The sequence below is a fragment of the Megascapheus bottae genome, chromosome 17 (genome assembly GCF_031878675.1).
Source record: "Megascapheus bottae isolate mThoBot1 chromosome 17, mThoBot2.hap1, whole genome shotgun sequence".
In the NCBI taxonomy this organism is placed as follows: Eukaryota; Metazoa; Chordata; class Mammalia; order Rodentia; family Geomyidae; genus Megascapheus; species Megascapheus bottae.
In genome coordinates this window covers 44,126,014-44,146,100 of record NC_143525.1, presented here as the reverse complement: position 1 = coordinate 44,146,100, position 20,087 = coordinate 44,126,014, and the positions used below count along the sequence as shown (strand labels likewise).

At 34.1% G+C, this 20,087-nt stretch overlaps 1 protein-coding gene across 17 annotated transcripts in view; it reads left to right on the top strand.

Annotated features, from left to right (window-relative positions):
• The window catches only part of Bcas3 (BCAS3 microtubule associated cell migration factor), a 481,230-nt gene that overhangs the window by 169,031 nt on the left and 292,112 nt on the right, over positions 1 to 20,087 (top strand). For 14 of the 17 annotated variants that reach the window (XM_090351166.1, XM_090351162.1, XM_090351160.1 and 11 more), the window contains 2 exons: positions 15,939 to 16,063; positions 18,441 to 18,606. In XM_090351166.1, coding sequence (XP_090207292.1) covers positions 15,939 to 16,063; positions 18,441 to 18,606 — 291 coding nt within the window. Of the gene's footprint in view, positions 1 to 6,471; positions 6,517 to 15,938; positions 16,064 to 18,440; positions 18,607 to 20,087 lie in introns of all 17 variants that reach the window. The other 3 variants (XM_090351164.1, XM_090351159.1, XM_090351165.1) reach the window with 1 other exon arrangement.

Sequence of the window (20,087 nt, the reverse complement as noted above, 5' to 3'; positions counted from 1 at the left end):
AAAAGCCCCTTTTGTGCCTATGGCACCATTCCTGCTCAAGTGAAAATATGGGTGACTAAGCTGGGAGTGGCAGCACATATCTGTAGTACCAGTTACTCAAGAAGTAGAGGCAAGAAGCCAAAGATAGGAGAATGAAGAGTTTGAGGCCAGTTGGGCATTTATTTTTGTGGAGATTAATTAGTATTGCAATTAATGAATCAAATGAGGTTTATTTATTTTTATTTTTATTTTTCCACTCCTGGGGCATCAACTATCTCTGAGCTTCTTTTGTTCAAAGTTTGCACTCTACCACTTGAGGCACACTTCCAGCTTTTTGGTTTATGTGGTACTGAGGAATCAAACCCAGGACTTCAGGCATGTTGGGCAAACACTCTACCACTAAGCCACATTCTTGGCCTGTGATAATTTTTTAGATCATATTTTCATTATCTTTAAGTGTGAAGTTTTGATAAATGAAACTCTTATATTCATGTCTCAATTAGGTTTCCATGCAGATCACAGAGAGAGACTCTTACCCTTTGAGAAGTAGTTTTTTTGCTTTCTATGTAATAAATTGTAAGAGAAAATTTTTCATTAGTTTTTAAAATTTTATCTGTTTGATAAAGAGCATTAGCTATCAGACACATTTCATAGGGATAAAAGATACAAAAGTGAACCATGAAGTTTCTTTCTTTCTCTCACCTAGTTGAAAGTTTTTAGAGGTAAACATGATTTACTTCCTTTAGGCATCCTTTTCTTTAAAGAGAAGTGGCTCTTCCAATCTTCTTTTCCTTCCTTTTAACAATCCATTATTTTTTCCTCCCCCTACACTCTTCTCTTCCTCTCCCCCTCCCCTTTTTCCTTCCTTTCTCTTCCTCCTTCCCTCCCTCCCCCCTCTCTCATCCTTCCTGCCTGCCTGTCTGCCTGACTGTGTGCCTGTCTGTGTGCCTGCCTGTCTGCCTGCTTTTGTGGTGTAAGCGCTTGAACTCAAGGCTTTGAGCTTGCTCTGTAACTGAGCCTTACCTCCAGCAGACCTGTTTATTCATGTCTTTATAAATAATTAGGAGTAGCTAGTAGGAACATTTGTAGTAGGAAAACACTGACTAGGAGTGTGAAGGCCTACCTTCTCCTGTTGGTCTGTTACTTTTTAAAAGTATGTCCTAGGTAATTTTCCTCATCTAAAAAGTAACTATTTTTTTGTACACCAATTTATTTACCCATTGGTGTTATAACCTTTTTCCTCACCAAGTATAAGTGCCACCAGTTCCTTGATACAGTTGTCTCATTTAATTTCTCAGCATTCCTCACTGTTTAGCTGCAATACAGTAGCATTAAACACAAAGCCCCCATTTAGAAATCATAGACCTTTGGTTTTCTAGAAGGCCATTAGCAGTAGTTAGTTGAAAGTCCCCTCTTGATATTTGTAAAACCAGTCTGTCATTAGGTCTTACTTCCTGAGTAAATGAACTTGGCATAAGCATTCTTAAAAAAATTCTGAGGATGCAGCCGGGAGTTTGGCCTAGTGGTAGAGGGCTTGCCTAGCATGCATGAAGACCTGGGTTGATTCCTCGGTACCACATACATAGAAAAAAGTCGGAAGTGGTGCTGAGGCTCAAGTGGTAGAGCTCTAGTCTTGAGAAAGTCCAAGGACAGTGCTCAGGCCCTGATCCCAAGCCCAGGACTGGGCAAAAAAAAAAAAAAAATTCTGAGGTTGTCTGATTTATGTAGTGTGACTTATCCTTAAACCTTATATGTAGAGTTCTGAGAATTATGTGGGAAATATTTGGAGACGACTCCATCAGATGGTAATTCTCCAACTTCCATCTCTTTCTTGTGCAACTATTAGTTCTTTTTTTAAATTTTTTTTAAAATTGGGATAATGTATAGGGAGGTTACAGTTACATTTGTCAGGTAGCAGGTGCATTACTTCTTGCACATTGATACCTTCTCATGTTTTTGTTCCCATTTCCCCATCCACTCCCAGTCATTCCCCCTTTCCCTTCCCTATTTCAAATAAACAAATAAACGTATATACAATATACCAGGGAACAAAGTCAGGTTCGGTAACATCATGAGATTAACCGTAGGGAAAAAAAGAGAAAAGAAATAGCATAGTACATTAAGAACAACAATCACAAAGATAAACCTCTTGTTTCCATATTCAAGAGTTCATTTCATTTGTCTTTTTCTCTTTGGGTACTGGGTTTCAATCCCAGGACATTGCACTTGCTAGGTAAGCGCTTTGCCACTGAGCTACATCCCAGCCCAGCTATTAGTTCTTATAGCTAAGTTCTGAAAGTTTGGTACCAGAAATGAGATAATAAAGTAATTTCATTTGAATGTAATCCTAGCTCTACTTGTGTAATATATTTACTATAGTTTTAGTTTCCTTTTTTTTGTGCTAAATAAGTAGAATACTTAAATCTTACCATAGTTTATCACATTTCGCTGTAAAGTTGAGTGGTTTTTTTGATGTAATCTACTATATAGCATATTAAGAGTCAACAGGCATAAAACTTTCTACAGAAGTTTAATATTACTTATGCTATGATATTCTCTTTTCTGTCACATATGGCAGAATCTGAACATTATCTGTGTTTTTCTAATGAAAATCTTTTACATCTTGAGTTTGTGACTAAAATTGGCATGTAGAATATGTCTCAAATTAGACAACTGTTTCATCTTCAGTTTGCCCTACAACTCAGATTGAGAACTAAGGATGCCATCGATCTTTCCAATAGGGAAGGAGAAATTAAGATTAGATTAATGAAAATTTTAAAAATAAAACTTAAATGACAGGAACAATTAGTTCCTGTGGGGTTGGGAAAATGAGAGTTGTTATGTACGAGAGGGACATGCAATGTGGAAGGTAGTAGAGGCCATGTATTTTACTTTTAAGAAAATACAGCTTCAAAAGAATATTTTACCTATAATACTGAGTACATTTTTCTCTCTTACATTTTTTAAATTATATGGGCACTTTGCTTTTTCTGTGTTTATTTCAGTGTCTTTAGTTATATCAATTATAAGATAGGGGATTTCAAATATATATATATATTTATATAGTATTCCATTTAATTTCACCCCCTGTAACATACTCACTACATGATTTGCTTTAAGAAATAGGATGCATGTTGGGGGATAATCCTGTTGGTGATGCTCCTTATGACACCTGCATTGTAAAGATTACCTGCTGATAGGACATGGTTGAAAAATAGAATTTATAGAGTATGTTTATAGAATTTGTCTGTTGAATTTCAACAGATGACTCAGAAAATGTTTGAACAGATAACTGCTAAGAATCTTTTAGCAGAATAACAATAATTATTGAGGTGTTGAGTTGTTCAACTCAATTTTGTTTTCATATTTAAGGAAATCTTTACTTCTTTCCCACTTGTAAAACCAATGGCTTTTTGATGTATTGTTTCCTTTAACAAGTTGATTGAGTTTAATGATTTACATATAATTAATTTATGTATTACTCATACATAAATAAAATATATTGCATCTATTATATAATTATATAACACAATCCTTTGCTATCTTCTGAGAGTCCCCAGTAGATTTTCTCTGAGAACTAATGGCAAAATCTTTTCACAGTGGTCTATAAATAATTCTCTCATAAATATTGCTGGCTTTTGGTCTTGACTAGTTTTTCTTAATGTTTTAAATTGAAATTCCATTCAAAGTGACCTAATTTTGATATAGCGACTGAGAATAAGTGTTATATGTCAGGGTTGTTACGCCTGAGGAAACTTAATTGTAATTAGAAAACATTCTTCAGATCTGTTTGTTAATATGGGCAATCTTTAATACATCTTCCACTCCCACCCACATACTCTTCTCTTCTTCCCACCTAACCCCGCCTATGCTAATGTACAGCTGTGGACTTTTGAAAGGGGGAAAGGGAGTCATAGTGAAGACAGCTGGATCATTGACTTGTTCTTTGTGACTTCATATTTTCATTCTTTTGCTACTGAGAGAAGATTAAGCAGACTCATTTCAAAAGAACAGCTGACACTACCCTTACAAAGTCAGTAATTACATCAGACACTGTAAGTCTTTGAAATTTCTAGATCTTTCACATCTACGTGGAAGGAGTCCAGTTTGTAGGACTGAGCAATAAATGGGTAAATGGAGGTTAGATGCATACATTCTAACCTCATTTCTCACTTATTGTTGACTTTCTGGCCAGCGAGTCCTTCCTTATGTGATCGAAGTAGTAGGATACTAATACCATGAGTTATGGGAATAGTGACCCTTTGTTTTCATTAAAGATGGCAGTGCTGTCATTTACTACAGAGTTGGATAGTCACAGTTTATATTGGTATTGTGAGATAAGGAAATAACTGCAAAGATCTTGCTGATAACTGCTGGGAAAGCAATCTGAGAAATGTTTTAATTTTTAAAATCATTTATTGACATGTTTTTCATTTTATAAATCAGGAAACAGAATATTTTCTGACTTTGTAGGTAGAGAACATCATTATCTTTTGAAATGTGTGGTTGATTTTGGTATTAGTGGAGAATCTTTTCAAGTTAGAAATCTTTCATTTCTTTATAATAAGTTATCCTCATTCTGATATTTAAAGTCTTGTAGGATACCATTCAGACGAGCTATTGTATGCATTAAAATAGCAGCATGGTTGCTTTAGATTATAGGCATTTCTATAAGAGTCGTGTGGGCTATTTGATTCTTTCAAGTATTTTGATTCTTCAAGTGAAGTAGAAAAAACCAGTTGAATAGTATTTGCTAACAAGTAAAAAAAAACACTTCTTCATTTTGGAGATATTTTTGGGCATATAGACATGGCTTGATCCTGTTGTTCTCTGAACATTTCTGTGGATCACTGTTCTCTGGACAAATTGAACATCAGGTATCTTCTTATGTAGATCTGTGTTTTTGAACAACTCGCTGATTACAAAATGTTTAAGCCTTCCAAAATGTTTAAGCATTTACTTTGTGAGTTTTGAAACCAGGTAAGGATGAATGACCATTTTTTTTCTAATGACCAAAATAAGAGCAAAACACAATTTTGCTGCTAGCTGGGTAGATCAGCAGTATTGACATTATTTCTGGGCTTTTAGAAATAAACACGCTCAGATCAAAGCCTGATCCACACTGTGAGAAACAGCCATATATATATATATATATACATATACATATATATGAATATATATACATATACGTGCCAACATTTTCAGAAAAACTTTTAAGAGTAAAGATTATTATAATTAAACACTCAGCAAATACGAGCTGGCCTGAATCTTAAAATCTTTTTTTCTCTTGGTAGTGGGCAAAACTTTAAAAAGCTACTCACAGCTTTAATGTGAGGAATGACATCATATTCCTAGTTGTGTTATTAACATTAATTGTGAGAGAACTTTCCTTGCTTTGCCTTGTTAATAAAAGTTTAAAAAGTTTTTTCCCCTTCTGCATCTCACTGTTTATCTTGCTTTCCTCTAATTATTCTTGTGTGGTTCTGTTCCTTCTTTGTATCTACTGTGCATCAAGCCTCAGATTTACACCAATTGTTCTAGAAACATTTTGCCCAGCTCAACCATTTTCCAACTCAAAGGTATTCAAGTTTCTGGGAAATGACTTCTAATTAGCAGGGATATTTCCCCTTAATGTTACAAATTCCAAATTTGAAGAAAGCAACACCCAATTTTTACCGATGCATATTCTCCTTCATTCATTGTCTTCCAGATGTTACCACAGTAAAATTTTATTTTATATACAATTAAATCATTGAGTCTTCTGTGTATGCAGCATGTCATAAATAACAGGAATGGAATTTGAAGTAGAAATATGTGTTCTATTGAAGTCTAACTTTGCATTCCCATTTGTCTTCGAACTACAGTTCGAACTACAGTTGTGATTTTAGCTTGTTGTATTCCAGCTAGCCTAGTACAGGTTAGATAGAGCAGGTTAATTATCCTCTGTCATCACTGTAAAGAGGCACAAAATTATTGTACTTGATGTTTGTTCCTTTTGAACTGCCAACAAAATGCAGTTCAAATAAGCAGCTTGAAAAGTATGTGCTTTCTTTGCATGGCTGTGAGACTGCAACCAGTGAACAGCAAACATTGTCATGTCAAATTTTGTATGCAGTCATCTTTGGCTGATTTTGAATATTTTGTTTCATACAACCATACATTGGTTGCCCTTTTCCATCAGATTATTCTATTTAATTTATACTCGGCTTCAGCAGCAGACTTTGTTTTCAGAAATGCTACAGGGGTGCTTCAGAAAAGGGGGAGAAACAGAACCATTTCAAATCCTTAACTATGAAAATTAAGGGCCTCATAACTTTACAATATCCTATTTATAGGTTATATCCAACAGTATGTAATGCAAAATTGCAAATGATTAATGATTTTTAGTTATTTTAAGCCAACATCTATAACAGTATGTTATACATGTATTTGTTAATGTTAAGTGAGTTCTCCTCTAATTTTTTTGTGCATTTTCCCCCCTTTTCCACAAAGGCCTTATCTCTTTGGAGCGGGATGTTTTTCCATAAAAGCTCCATGGTGAGTTGGTCCAGTTCAATCCCGCATGCCTAATTCATTTGCTGTCCTCTCTCAACAAGTGACTCTGTTCATACTTTTGTTTTCAGTTGCATGACCTGATCACATATAGATGCACCAAATTGTTGGCTAATTTGCAGACAAGACATGAATGTTGCTATAAACCTAAAGGTGTGGTTTTCTTGCTTTTACTTTATTTCTAGAAATAAAAAAAATAGATGCTTATATATATTTAAAGTAAAAGGTATCTTTACTATATGTCTAATACCCAAATTTAGAGCTTTGGATTTTCCAGTACATGTTTCTTATATATCAAGCTTAGACTATGATTTTATGTTTAAAATTTTTTTTGATTTACAAATTGCTATTCACTTTATTCAACAACTTCACATATTTTGTTCAAGGTATTTCTCCTGGGACAAAAATATTAGGCATGATTATAGAAACATTTGCAATAATGAAGGTAAATTGTAACTGGAAGAGATTCATTTTTAAATATATTTGAATGCTTATTTAAATACAATAAAATATTTACTTTTGTAATATTCAAATATAATACATATTTAAAATAAAATATTCTTTTCTTTTTATTATCTTTAAGTAGCTGTAAGAGGAGTTTGAGAATACAATATATCTTGATCAGTGTCATCCCTTTCAACATATATATGTTCAAAATTGATTATAATATTTAGTTAAACCATATACTTACTTCATAAATGGAGCCCTAAAGAGATTTTAGACAGGTTAACTTTCTGAAATTTACAAAATTCCAAACATATAGATTTCTTCACATATTTGAATGTACATGAATGTAGAAGAATCTAGAGTGAATATAGAACAAATATAAGTGAATGCAGAAATTCTGTGTTAACACAGAACTATAAATGATTTTATGGGAGTATCAATATCTTGAAGGTATACTAAAAATGCCCAATGCACTTTTATTATACTTTATTTGATTCCAAGGGAAAATATCAAGTTCTGTTTTAAATAGATTGCATATCAAAAAGGCATGTAATAACAGAATCTATTTCCCATTAAATTGCTATAAAACTTACTATTTTGAATTATTAGCACCTATTCATCATAATTTAATTATTTAGCAAATTCTTTTATAACACTGCACAGGTGATAGTTTTATTAGTCTTAGGCATGATAGTTAAAGAAATGAAATATAGTATATTGAAGCTATAGATTAGAATTAGACGTAAATACTGATCCATAAGAAATACATAAAGTGGTATACAGTTATAATTGCAGCACTTGGGAAGCTGAGGCAGTATGATTACTAGTTCAAAGCCAGCATGGGCTACATAGGCCAGCAAAGGCTGTATATTTTTAAAATTAGAAGAAAAGAAGTGAATTGAAGTACAAGGAAGAAGATGACGAGGAAGAGAAGAAAAGGGAAGAAATTAATATAGAATATCTAGAAGTAGAAACTACCCTACTTGCACATTAACTAACCTCTGATATTGGAAAGTATTTAAAAATCTGTTTCTTGTTCCCTTGTCTATTATGAAGTTGGTGGTAACACTTTCCTTATTGATTCATTGTTAAGTAATTAAGTTGCTTAGCATATACTGATTGTATACATATATCAGAGTATAGTAACAGTGCCTAACACATTAATCATTCATTAAATGTGAGCCACTACTGCTGTTTCTTTCCCTTACCTCTTCAGCTTGAAAGATCCTTCTTTGCTTTTAAGAGCATGTGAGCCAAAGGGATGTTTTCAGAGAATAAGATATATTCATTAGAGTACTTAAAGAAAGCTGTGTAACTTTCACAATTACTACAGGGAGCTTGCTATTCATTACTTCCTAGTGTATTAGGAACAAGACCCCCCCCACACACACTTCATGTACTAAATCAAACCTAGCTAGTTCTTTAAAATTGGGTACAGTTTGACAGACTACAATCCAATACAATGTTACAAGTTGGTAATCCATATATAAGAATCATTATCATATTGAACATCCTTGCTGCATTCAGCATCATAATTGGAAAAGAATTCTCCAGTCTATTCTGGGTACACATGAGTATAAATCTCCTTAAGGTTAATTATTATTCTTTGTTTGTAGTGCTGAGATTAAACACAGGGCTTTGAGCATACTTAATAAGCAATTTACCACTGGTCTACATCCCAGTCCTTCAATCTTTATTCCTTTAACCAAATGTTTTTTTTAATTTTTAAAGTTTTATTTATTGTTATAAAGATGATGTACAGAGGAGTTACAGTTACATATGTCAAGTGAAGAGTACATTTGTTTTGGACAATGTCCCCCTTCCTTGTTCTCTCCGTTTCAGATTTCTTCTGTAAATAAGCAAGATACATGGATTTCTACTCATGAGCTTGTAGTTAACAGTGAATTTTAAAGGTCACATTTCAACATGATGAAATTCCTTTGCATGCTAAACTTAGAAGTAAATTTCATCTCACGATAAATTCCTCGTTCTAAGTACAAAGAAAAAGTTTTAGAATGTTAATAAAGATTGAAGTTTTCACATAGAACTAAAGATGCAGAAACAAATGTTGTATGTTAAGTAAGAAAATCCATTCCCCCAACAGCTTTTGTGCTCCTCACATTTAAGCAAAAGCACTTGTCAACCAGAAATGATTTGAGGTTGAAACAAGATTAAAAGAGCCAGATTAAAGAAAGGGTTCTATGAAATATAGTAGACTTTTAAATCATTGCCTGTCTTTTAGAAGACGGCTTTGTGGTTTGTTTGATGCCCATCGTTAGTTCGCAAGAAACTCGATTTTAGTCACTTACACTAGACTAAAGGGTTTTCCTTTAAAATACATTATTTTCCCAGGGTTGCATGTTTTTTCTATTAAGATCTTAATGAAACTTCAAATTAAGGAAGCAAAATGAATATAAATTTGACAACTTCTTCAGTGTTGTTTATAAGAGCTCTTTTGTTTAAATAGTTTCATATTTTTCAATGATATTTAGCATTCAGTTTAAGAATTTTTAACTTTTCTAAAATTAAGCATGATGAATAATATGTTTCAATACTTCCAATTGTAATGTTTACATTTTGGATGAAAATGAAATTCTGCATGTTCTTTTACAATGTAAATTTGCAATGTTTTTATTATATTCAACTTGCAACATTTGTACTTAGTTAAGATTTTGCTCTTGATATGTCACAATTCTAAGTTATTTTTTATTCTTCACTCAAGGGGTTTAGGTCGTTACATTCTAAAGTTCCAGATGAGTCATTTAGTGCTTTTCCCTTTGATATAGGCTTGTTGGGCCATAAACTTCAACCATCCTGTCAATCATTTTCGTTTAGGTTTTACTACCATGTTTTTACCCTCCAGTTTTATTTAGGATATTTGGTTCAGAATAACTTTTGTATGTATATATAAATATATATATATAATTTCTATATATTAATATACAGAAATTTCAGAGAAATAATTGTTATGAATTTTTAAAACTAAAGTTTGAATTCAGTAGTAATTGATATTAAGTATTATATTAAACTTGTAATATTATTTAAGCTATGAATTAATATTAAAGAAATACTTTTAAATATTCAAAACATTTTTCAAAAAAATCTCTGATATTTATAACAAATGGACAGAAGGCAGTACATATGATAATAGAATTCCTTACTCTTAAATTATTTTTGTATTATTTAAGGATAACTTAAAACAATTTAAGTTTACATATGTCAAGTTATTTAATAGTTTAGCACTCCCTAAGAACACTTGAATGAAAAATATAGTTTGTATAAAATGACCTTGTTTTCTTAGAATTTTACAAAACATTACAATTTCATTTTTAAAAGCCAGTATGTAAATGTCAATGACATATTTAATGGTCAAAATTAAATAAAAACATAGATTTTGCTATTGATGCAGTTGACATAAAATTACTGGGCCTTGAAGAATACTTTTAATAAATAGCTTGTGGTAGATCATTAATATTTTTAGTTATTTAAAATAAAATCCTTTTAGTTGGAAGGATTTTTTTAATTTAAAAAATAAAATGGATGATGAGAGAAAATTCCTAGATTCCTTTTAAAATCAAAGAGAGGAATTAAAAATATTTCTTCAGCAGAAAGCCATTATTCCACTTAAAATTCTTAGTGTTTGTTTTGCCTTTAAACTCAAATACTTACTCTTCATAAAGGAAATAACTGGTGCTGTTGTCTCATGTGTGTCCTACTAATCGAGGCACTGAACTGCTTTGCTATATATCATGCCATTCCCATTTTGCCATTCCTCCCATCTTATCTACATAGTAAATTTACCTATATTTTTTACACGGAGAGGTTTTTTTTCTTTTCTTATTTTCTCTTGTTTGCAGTTGAGTGTGGATAAAAAACAGGCTGGGGAAATTCAATATGTGAATCTGACTGGATAACATAACATAGTAAAACCCAATGCGAAAAAGTTGGGGGATGTCAGTTGCCTCTGTAATATATTTGATAGCCTACAGATGTTAATTTCCCTAAGCTTTGTGTTGGCAGTGGAAATGATGTGCATTCTGTAGTTCAATAGTTAAGCTTTTTCTCAGAAGAAATGACTGAGTTACACTGCTTTTCAATTTAATTGCTGCTTTGTTTTGTTTGCATTTTTCTTTCTTGCCTTCATTTGCATTATGATTTGTAGAGTCATTATTACTGATAGAATGAATATTCCACTTTTGTTTTGCCCACTCATTTACATATATATGTATATATATTTTGCCTGTGGTTCTGGAGCTTGAATTCAGGGTGTAGGTGGTGTCCCTGAGCTTTCTGGTTCAAGGCTAGTGCTGCTCTACCACTTGAGCCACAGCTTCACTTCCTGCTTTTTGGTGATTAATTGGAAATAACATTCTTGCTTGGGCTGCCTTAGAACTGTGATCCTCAGCTCTCTGCCTTCTGAATAGCTAGGATTTCAGGTGTGAGTCACTGGCACCCAGCTAAGCAAAACTTTTTAAAATGTGATTTTATTCATGAAACACTAAAGGCAATAAAGGACTAGGAGCTATAAGTAAAAGAAAGTCCGTCAGGACTGTAGTACATGTTCGTCTCCTGCATAACCATTTTTATCAATGGATTAATTCACATACTCTAGTTAAAACTCCAGCTCACCAATGTGCATTGAAATGTTATATTATTATTATTTTTGTCAGTAGTGGGCTTGAACTCCTGGCCTGGTCATTGTCCCTGAGCTCTTCTGCTCAAGACTAGTGCTCTACCACACAAGCCACACTGCCTTTGAACCCTGATCCTCAGATTTCATCCTCCTGAGTAGCTAGGATTATAGGCATGAGCCACCAGCACCCAGCTTGAGGGAAATTTAACATCTGCCTCTCCTCAGTATAGAGCAACACTTTGTAAAAGTAAATTGTGCCCGGGCTGGCTTTGAACTGCAATCCTCAGCTCTCAGCTTCCTGAGTAGCTAAGATTATAGACATGAGCCACTGGCACTTGGCTTGAAATGTTTTTATATTATCAATTTGTCAATTTCATAAATGAATAAATAGAAGCCCTTTAAACACCCTCAGGAATTCTTTTTTTAATTTAATTTTTATTTTTTTATTTTAATGTATAGAAGGGTCCTCAGGAATTCTTTTCAACCTTGTAGATGTTCTATAATGGGATTCGTTAAGACCCTTGCTGAGAAGAGAGATGTTGAGAGCCTAACAAGGAAAAAAGTTGTTAATCTTAACGTGTAAAAAAGTTGTTAATCTTAATGTGTTTTCCATAGTAGTTGGATCAGCAGTCAGTAAATTTACATGATTTTGGAGCTTAGACTTTTCTATTCCATGTTTCAACATACTGTATTTCTGTCAACAAAAAAATTTTTTTTTTGTCTGTGGTGGGACTTGAACTCTGTCCCTGAGCTCTTCAGCTCAAGGCTAGTCTTGTACCACGTTAAGCCACAGCCTCACTTCCAAAATGTTTTTTATAGAAATATTCTGAATTATTGTGGACAAGTTTATGTAGTGTGTTGCTGATTCAGAAGGAAAATTATTATGCTTCTAGCATGCTTCAAGCATTCCTGGACAGTCTCTATAAAACTTAGGAAACTTGGGATTTATCACATAGAACATACTTATTAATGAATTTATTTTCATTATATTTCTCCTTTTATTTTCTACAAGAACTTTCCATATATTCACATATATTTTTATTTTCCTATTTTTCTTAAAACCAAAATCACTCTAGATGTAGGCTACTGAGAGAAATAACTTGATATGAGTGCTGATATTGCAGATGGAATATATTTATCCAGTATTCTCAATTTATGGTATTGTTTCATAGCAACTTATTTTTTAGAAATGAAAACTCAGGTCTGCATTAAACTTGAATTTTCAGTAATGATGTTGATTAAAGTCCTATCAGCATAAAGAAGAAATGATAAAAATATAAGAATAAAATTCTTTAAAAAAAGAATCAAATTATTTTCACACATAAATACTTTTTCTTCATAGTAGATGAGGTTTTTGTTTTTGTTTTTTTTTTTTTGCCGGTCATTGAGCTTGAACTCAAGGCCTGGATACTGTCCTTGGACACTTGTTTTTTGCTCAAGGCTAGCGCTCTGCCACTTGAGCCATAGAGCCACTTTCAGCTTTTTCTATGTATGTGGTACTGAGGGATGGAACCCAGGACTTTGTGCATGCGAGGCAAACACTCTACCACTAGACTACACTCCCAGCCCAGCAGATGAGGTTTTTGTTTTTATTTTTGTTTTTTTGTTTGTCCTGGGGCTTGAACTCTGGGCCTGATCACTGCCCCTAAGCTCTTTAGCTCAAGGCTACTGCCCTACCCCTGGAGCCACAGTGCCACTTCTGGTTTCTAGTGGACTGGCTTTGAACTGAGATCCTTAGATCTCAGCCTCCTGAGTAGCTAGGATTGCAGTTGCGAACCACTATACTTGGCAAGCAGATGAGCTTTTGAAAAATGGCAGCATATTAATAATTTTTACTTCTGTGTTCTTAAATAGAATTATGTATAGCTTGTACAAAAATTTAGCTTTTCACAAAGGCTTATTAGATTAAGCTAATAAACCTATATAGAATATGATTTTATCTATCCAAAGATTAATGTTCTATGATTTTTTTTACTTTTTATGATTATGTTAGAAAAATAGCTATCTGATCCAGTACCAAATTTTTAAGTCTGTTTGTATGTACACATTTGAGGAACATATTTGCTATATTTGCTTTTAAGAATTAACATTCTTGATTGTTAATACATAATTTAAAATACAATAACAAACTCATTTAATAATTGGAAAATTTGAATTTGTGATGTTCTATTGGTTCATTGCAGTGTAGTAAACAATGGCACTTTACAAATGCTAGTCACTGGAGCTTATCAGCTTAGTAATAGAAGGAAGCCATGTATTCTGAGGAGACACAGAAAGAGTACTATAAGCAGAAAGAACACTTCTGACCTCCGTAACCCAGGTTTTGGGGAGATGGTTTTATTCAGGTGCAAGGTTAATAGGGAAGCTTCTTTTTTGGAGTGTTGTAATTGTGGCAGATGAAACTGTAAAGAAAGCTGCTGTAGGGCTAGTTTTATAACGTGCACCTTGATTAGTGTTATATTAGACATGGATAAGACTGACTTGGAAAGAGCTGTGAAGTGTTTAGGAAACAGTGATCGAAATTTTTTCCCTTTAGCAATGAACTTTCTCATATATGTCCTGAGTTCAAAGCAGAATTGGTGGACAATCATAGTAATATGGAGTCCAGACATTTTACTCTTCTTAGAGGAAAGTTGTCATTGCAGAAGCCTGAGGAAGTAAGAAATCGGAACCTCTATTTCAAGTGCTGTAAGAACTGAGGAACAGCAATTACTAAACCCATGTTTGATTTTTTTTTTTTAAGGACAAAGAACATTGTGGAGAACTGTGATGTAGGAACACATGGTATTTTTACTTGCCTTTTCTCTCAAACTTGAGTGTACTGAAGAATCTAATGGAGTGCTTTGTTTAAAATTTTAGTTTGTTATTTCCCATCCTCTAGAATTTTAGATTTATAAAATCTCAGGATGTCCTATAGGTGGTCCTATCAGCCAAGGACTGGACTTTGGGAATAACTAAAGCCTTTTACTCTGCATGGTAGACATTAGAATTTGTATTTTACATATTAGTAGTTTGGCTCTGAGTGGTACGATGAGGTAGCTAGAAGTGACACTGATTTAGGATTTCAATTTTATTTCTGTATTAAAGGATCATGGGATTGGGGCAGTTTTGCTATACTCCCATAATCCAAGCTGTTTGGGAGATAGAAATCTGGAGGATCATAGTTTGAAACAAGCTGGGGCTAAAAAAGTTAGTAAGATCCCTGCTGAACAAGCCCAGTGTGGCGATGTACACTTGTCCTTCCAATGATGTAGGAGGCATAGAGAGAGGAATTAAGCTAGACTTGACCAGAAACCTTGAACCCTATCCAAAAAAGTCATGGCTGTGGGGTTAGCCCAAGTGCTAAAGCACCTGCCTACCAGGTATAAAACCCTCAGTTTAAAATTTCAGTACAGGATATAAGAAGATAATAAGATAAAGGAAAATGAGCAAAAGTAGATGGAAATGTGTTATATTGGGGACTGACATTGCTGGAACATCAGCTATTTTATTCACCACGCATAGTGAGAATATTTTCAAATATAGTTGATTGAGTTGCCAGTGAACTTTGGGAAATATTTAACTTGTCAAAAAGAATAATAATATAAGATTTGAAAGAAAATGAAATGTGGATATTAGAACATGAGGGTATGAAAATTGAGGATATTAAATATGTCTTAAGACACAGGAAAAATTCTGCAAATTTGCTTGAGAAGCTGGCAGAATTTAACTGAGAAAAAATAGGCAGGTTACTCTCCTAAGTCCGTAAAGAAATTAGCAACAGATTTCAAGTTTGCATTCTTCTTCATCTCATTTTCATACATATTGTCTCCATTACCTGTGTTATTGTTAATCTTCTATCTTCCATGTCAAAATGAAATGCTGATCCTTTTTGTTTATGCAGAGGTGTTTATGTTTTATGTTGTTTTAAAATCTCCATAGAAAATTACCTACTTGGAAAGGAATAATTGACTCTTCCCTGTTCATATTTCAACATTATTTGGTATTTTGTTTTTAATGTGTTGCCCAGGCAGATCTTGGCACAAATGGTCCTCCTGCCTCAGTCTCCCAAGTAGCTGGGACTGCAAGACATGTACCACTGCCCCTGGCTAAAAGCTTTTCTTTATATTGATTGCTGTCTTGACTACACTCTGGAACCTTGAAGTAGCTTAAATCTTGCTGCAGATCATAGTTATCATATCACGAGTTACTACTTCTGGAGAAATGCATGTCCTTTTTGTAGCTTTTGAACTGTTAGGGTGGGGTCTAAAGAAAAATCTTTTATGATCTAGAGACCTGCCACTTTGTCATCGTCATTTTTTTAACTTACTTTTTTTTTTTTTTTAAGCAAAGTTAAACCACCTCCACAAATTTCACCCAGCAAATCGATGGGCGGAGAATTTTGCGTGGCTGCTACCTTTGGGACATCCAGGTCATGGTTTGCAAATAATGCAGGTCTGAAAAGAGAAAAAGGTACGTATTTTTTTCTTCAGCTCAAACTTTCTATCAATAACTTTGCTTGTTAGAAAAATATTGCAGGAATTATTATAACAAGTAGTTATTATAACAAAGATAATCCAATCTTTTCCATTCAGTTAGCATGTCTCAACTACCAAAGAGTAGTCAAGAAAACACTTCATTGCCATAAGTATGAAATGACTTCCCCACTGAGTTATTTTTGTCTTGTTTTCTTGTTGACAGTTTACAGGTTATTTCAGTTCTGTAACCATTCCACAACTTGTACATTTTTATAAGCTAATTTACACCTTTTTCAGTGAATCATGGAAATGGACATGGCCATGGAAAATTTTCCTCTTTAAAGATCAACAAGTTTAAATAGCTTAGTTAAAAGCCCTATTTTAGTAGGAGATGAAGACAGAGTTTGAAATCCTTTCTCTAATGCTGTCTCTTGACTTAAAAAAATGTGCAACTGGGCGGGGAGTTTGGCCTAGTGGTTAAACTGCTTGCCTAGCATGCATGAAGACTCGGGTTCGATTCCTCGGTACCACGCACATAGAAAAAAGCCGGAAGTGGTGCTGAGGCTCAAGTGGTAGAGCTCTAGCCTTGAGAAAGTCCAAGGACAGTGCTCAGGCCCTGAGCTCAAGCCCAGGACTGGCAAAAACAAAACAAAACAAAACAAAAAAAAATGTGCAACTGTTCTGCCTTTGAAAATTTTTCCCTTTTGGAATTACTGAGGTTTTACTGTGGTCCTTGTACTTGCCAGATAGTTTATCTACCGCTTGAACCCTCCACCTATGCTCTTTTTTTTTTCTCATTAAGTTTGCAGAATATTTTTTAAAATGACCAAACCAAACCAAACCAACAACAACAGAAAACCCCAACAACTCAGCTTGGCGAGTTGCGAGTGATTCATGCCTTTGATTCTAGCTACTCAGTAGACGAAGATCTGAGGACTTGGGTCCATAGACTTCCCAGGAAGCCCGAAATTCGTGTCACTGCCTGTTCCCTCCCCCCTCCTGCACCCCCACCCCGCATCCCCCACCCTACCCCCACCCCAGGAAACAACAACAAAAACTAAACAATTCTTGGCTCTACCAGTTCCCTCTGCCCACAGAAACCAACAACAACTAAATAAAAGTAAATTAGGTCACAAATAATGTTGCTCCTTCTGGTGAGTCCCACAGTCTATATTGTTCTTGGCAATATGGCTCTCCTTTATGCTGATCCTGGCAGTCAGACATTGCACTGTGCCTTGTTATTGCCTTTCAGTGACCCTTTCCTTAGTAATAGGATCTCAGCCCAGCGGGTTCCTTACCTAAGCAGAGAGGATACTATAAAGTATGCAAGCCTTCCATTTCCTTATCCCATCTTTATTTTTTGTTACCTCCTTTGGTTTAGTGATGCTATCAACCAAACTTTTTGTTACTAGTTAAAACCTCCTGTGAAGCTCAATTTCAAATGCTTCTCTCTTCTGTCCTAATTACCCTTTTCACTTGCTACTCCTTTGTGACCCACTGGCTTGTCTTTAGCCATTTTCTCAAATCATCTGTAATTGATTCGTCTGACACAAAGATAAGATGACCCACTCAGCATTCACGAGTGATTTTTTTTTTTTAATGCTCCTTGGCTTACTTTAAAACTTGAAATTGAGCACTAAACCTGTTTTGGCATGAGTACATGTGTATTTTTTTTTATAAAGTCATTTGATTAGATCCATATTCAGAACCTGACTTCTCAAAGTATGGCTGACCTTCATTTGCTATTAGAGCCTATGATCCCATTGAGAGAAATGAAGTAGGGGAAAGACTTCATTTTTTGTTGTAGTTTCAGTTCCCAGGAAAATTGAGAGAACTGGACAGAGAATCGCCATATACATTGTGTAGAGGATATTTTCCTTCAATATCAGCATCCATCACTAGAAAAAGTTTATTTGTTTCATTTGATTGACATGTATTGACATAATGGGTTTTGTTGTTGTTTTGTTTGGGCAAAAGGACAGGTGCCAGTATGCTGATTTAAACATATAAGTAAACTTTTGTAAAAAGTAACTTGGTACATTCAATGTAACTACATCGTAGTGTATAGATTATAGCTTTTCACTGAATATGTCTTGCTAGATATTCGTAGTAGACAAAATAGTATTTAGCATATTAGAATATCGACTGTGGTCACATTCCTGAAATAAATGACTAAATTTTAAAATATTTGCTCTCATGTAGATTTTGCACATTCACTGGCAACCTTCAATGAGGAGCACTGTACTATAGAGCAAAGTCTATGATGTTTTACTTTTTTTTAGTAGCTTCAGGGGCAGACTGACAAGGTCAGTGATGTGTAACAGTCATGCTGTTCCATTCTCACAACTCAGTTTCTCTTTCTTTGTTTGCAGATCAGTCGAAACAAGTTGTAGTTGAATCTCTCTATATTATTAGTTGCTATGGCACCTTAGTGGAACACATGATGGAGCCCCGGCCTCTCAGTACTGCTCCCAAGATAAGTGATGACACCCCACTGGAGATGATGACATCACCTCGAGCCAGCTGGACGCTGGTTAGGTAGTTCTTCTCTTGTCATTCTTCCTTTTTGCAGCAGGAAAGATTACAAATGTGCTATACTGTGAGATTATCACAGTTCATAGGGTAAATGTATTCAACCAAAAATGTGTGTTTGCTCTCATCCAATTTTTTTTCCTCCTTTTTTCACTAGACTTTCCTGTAAATGGAATTTTATGATTCGTATTTAAAAATTTTGGTCTAGCTTCTCATCTAGTGAATTTATAGTTCTTTTATTTTTTTTGTTTGACATAATTGCATGCAGTACACTTTCACACATTGAAAGTGGCCTTTGTACCCAGCACTACCGCTTTTACTACCACATAAACAAATTCTCCCCTCACCCTTCAGTCCTAGTCACCCATTCGTTTATTTTCTGCCTGTATGGATTTGCCTGCTCAGTTCTTTTAGTAGTAATGGATTTATATAACATGTTATCTTTTTGTAACTGACTTCTTTCATTTAGTAAGTCAAGGTCCATTAATAATGTTGCAATGTATGAGAGCCTTATTCCTTTTTTCACCCATATTATATTCTACTACATGGACATGCCTCATTTTGTTTTGCATTTGCTAGCTAGTAGACATTTGCACATAGTAACTCTCACTGAAGTCTTGCTGTGAACATTCAAGTATAAATTTTGTGTGAACATGTATGTTCAGTTGTCTTAGGCATATACATTTGAGCTACCTTCATTTGAGCTCCTTCTCCTTGCTTCTTTATGTTAACTTTTCTTAGACTTGTACTTCTCTTGTTTTCAGTTTCAGGCTTTTTGGAAACTGTGACCAGTACTGAGATAGCCATTAAAGGAAATAGAAACTATTATAAATAGACTTTAAGATTTCCTTTAAAGGGATTGCCTGAGATACAGTGGTTTAGCACTATACAAATGTTTATTAAGAATCAGAATTTACCTCAAGAAGTGCATAATGATAAGAATTTTTATAAGATAGCACGAAGAACAAGAACTGAAATGCATAGTAATGCTTCTATAATGTAGTGTATTATCCATGAGAGGAAAAAAAATCTCTGCTGACATGTATGGAAGCATACGGACCAAAATGGATATGAAAGTAACCACTCTCCTTTGACATTTTAAAATATTCTTATATTGATTTTTGGAGGCTCCAGCATTCTTTACTTCTCCTTTACTATGCTGGATTGATCTGATCAATATCTGATTTATCAAACTTGTTTATAAAACTCGGCAAATCTAATTAAAGTTACTGCAGTATCATCATTAAAATAGTGGATTGAAAATCGAATTCTAAATAGATCTATAACAAGTAATCCATTTACACAGCTTTTGTTAAACCCATTATGCTGATTCATTTCATGTTAAATATATACACATTCTAAGAGCAGAGATGTCTAATACTATCCAAATTACATAAAATTAGACATATAGCTGTGGTATTTAAATTCTCTGCTTTCTCTCTATTTCTGTCTTCTGAGTGTCTTAATTATGTATTGCATAGTGTATT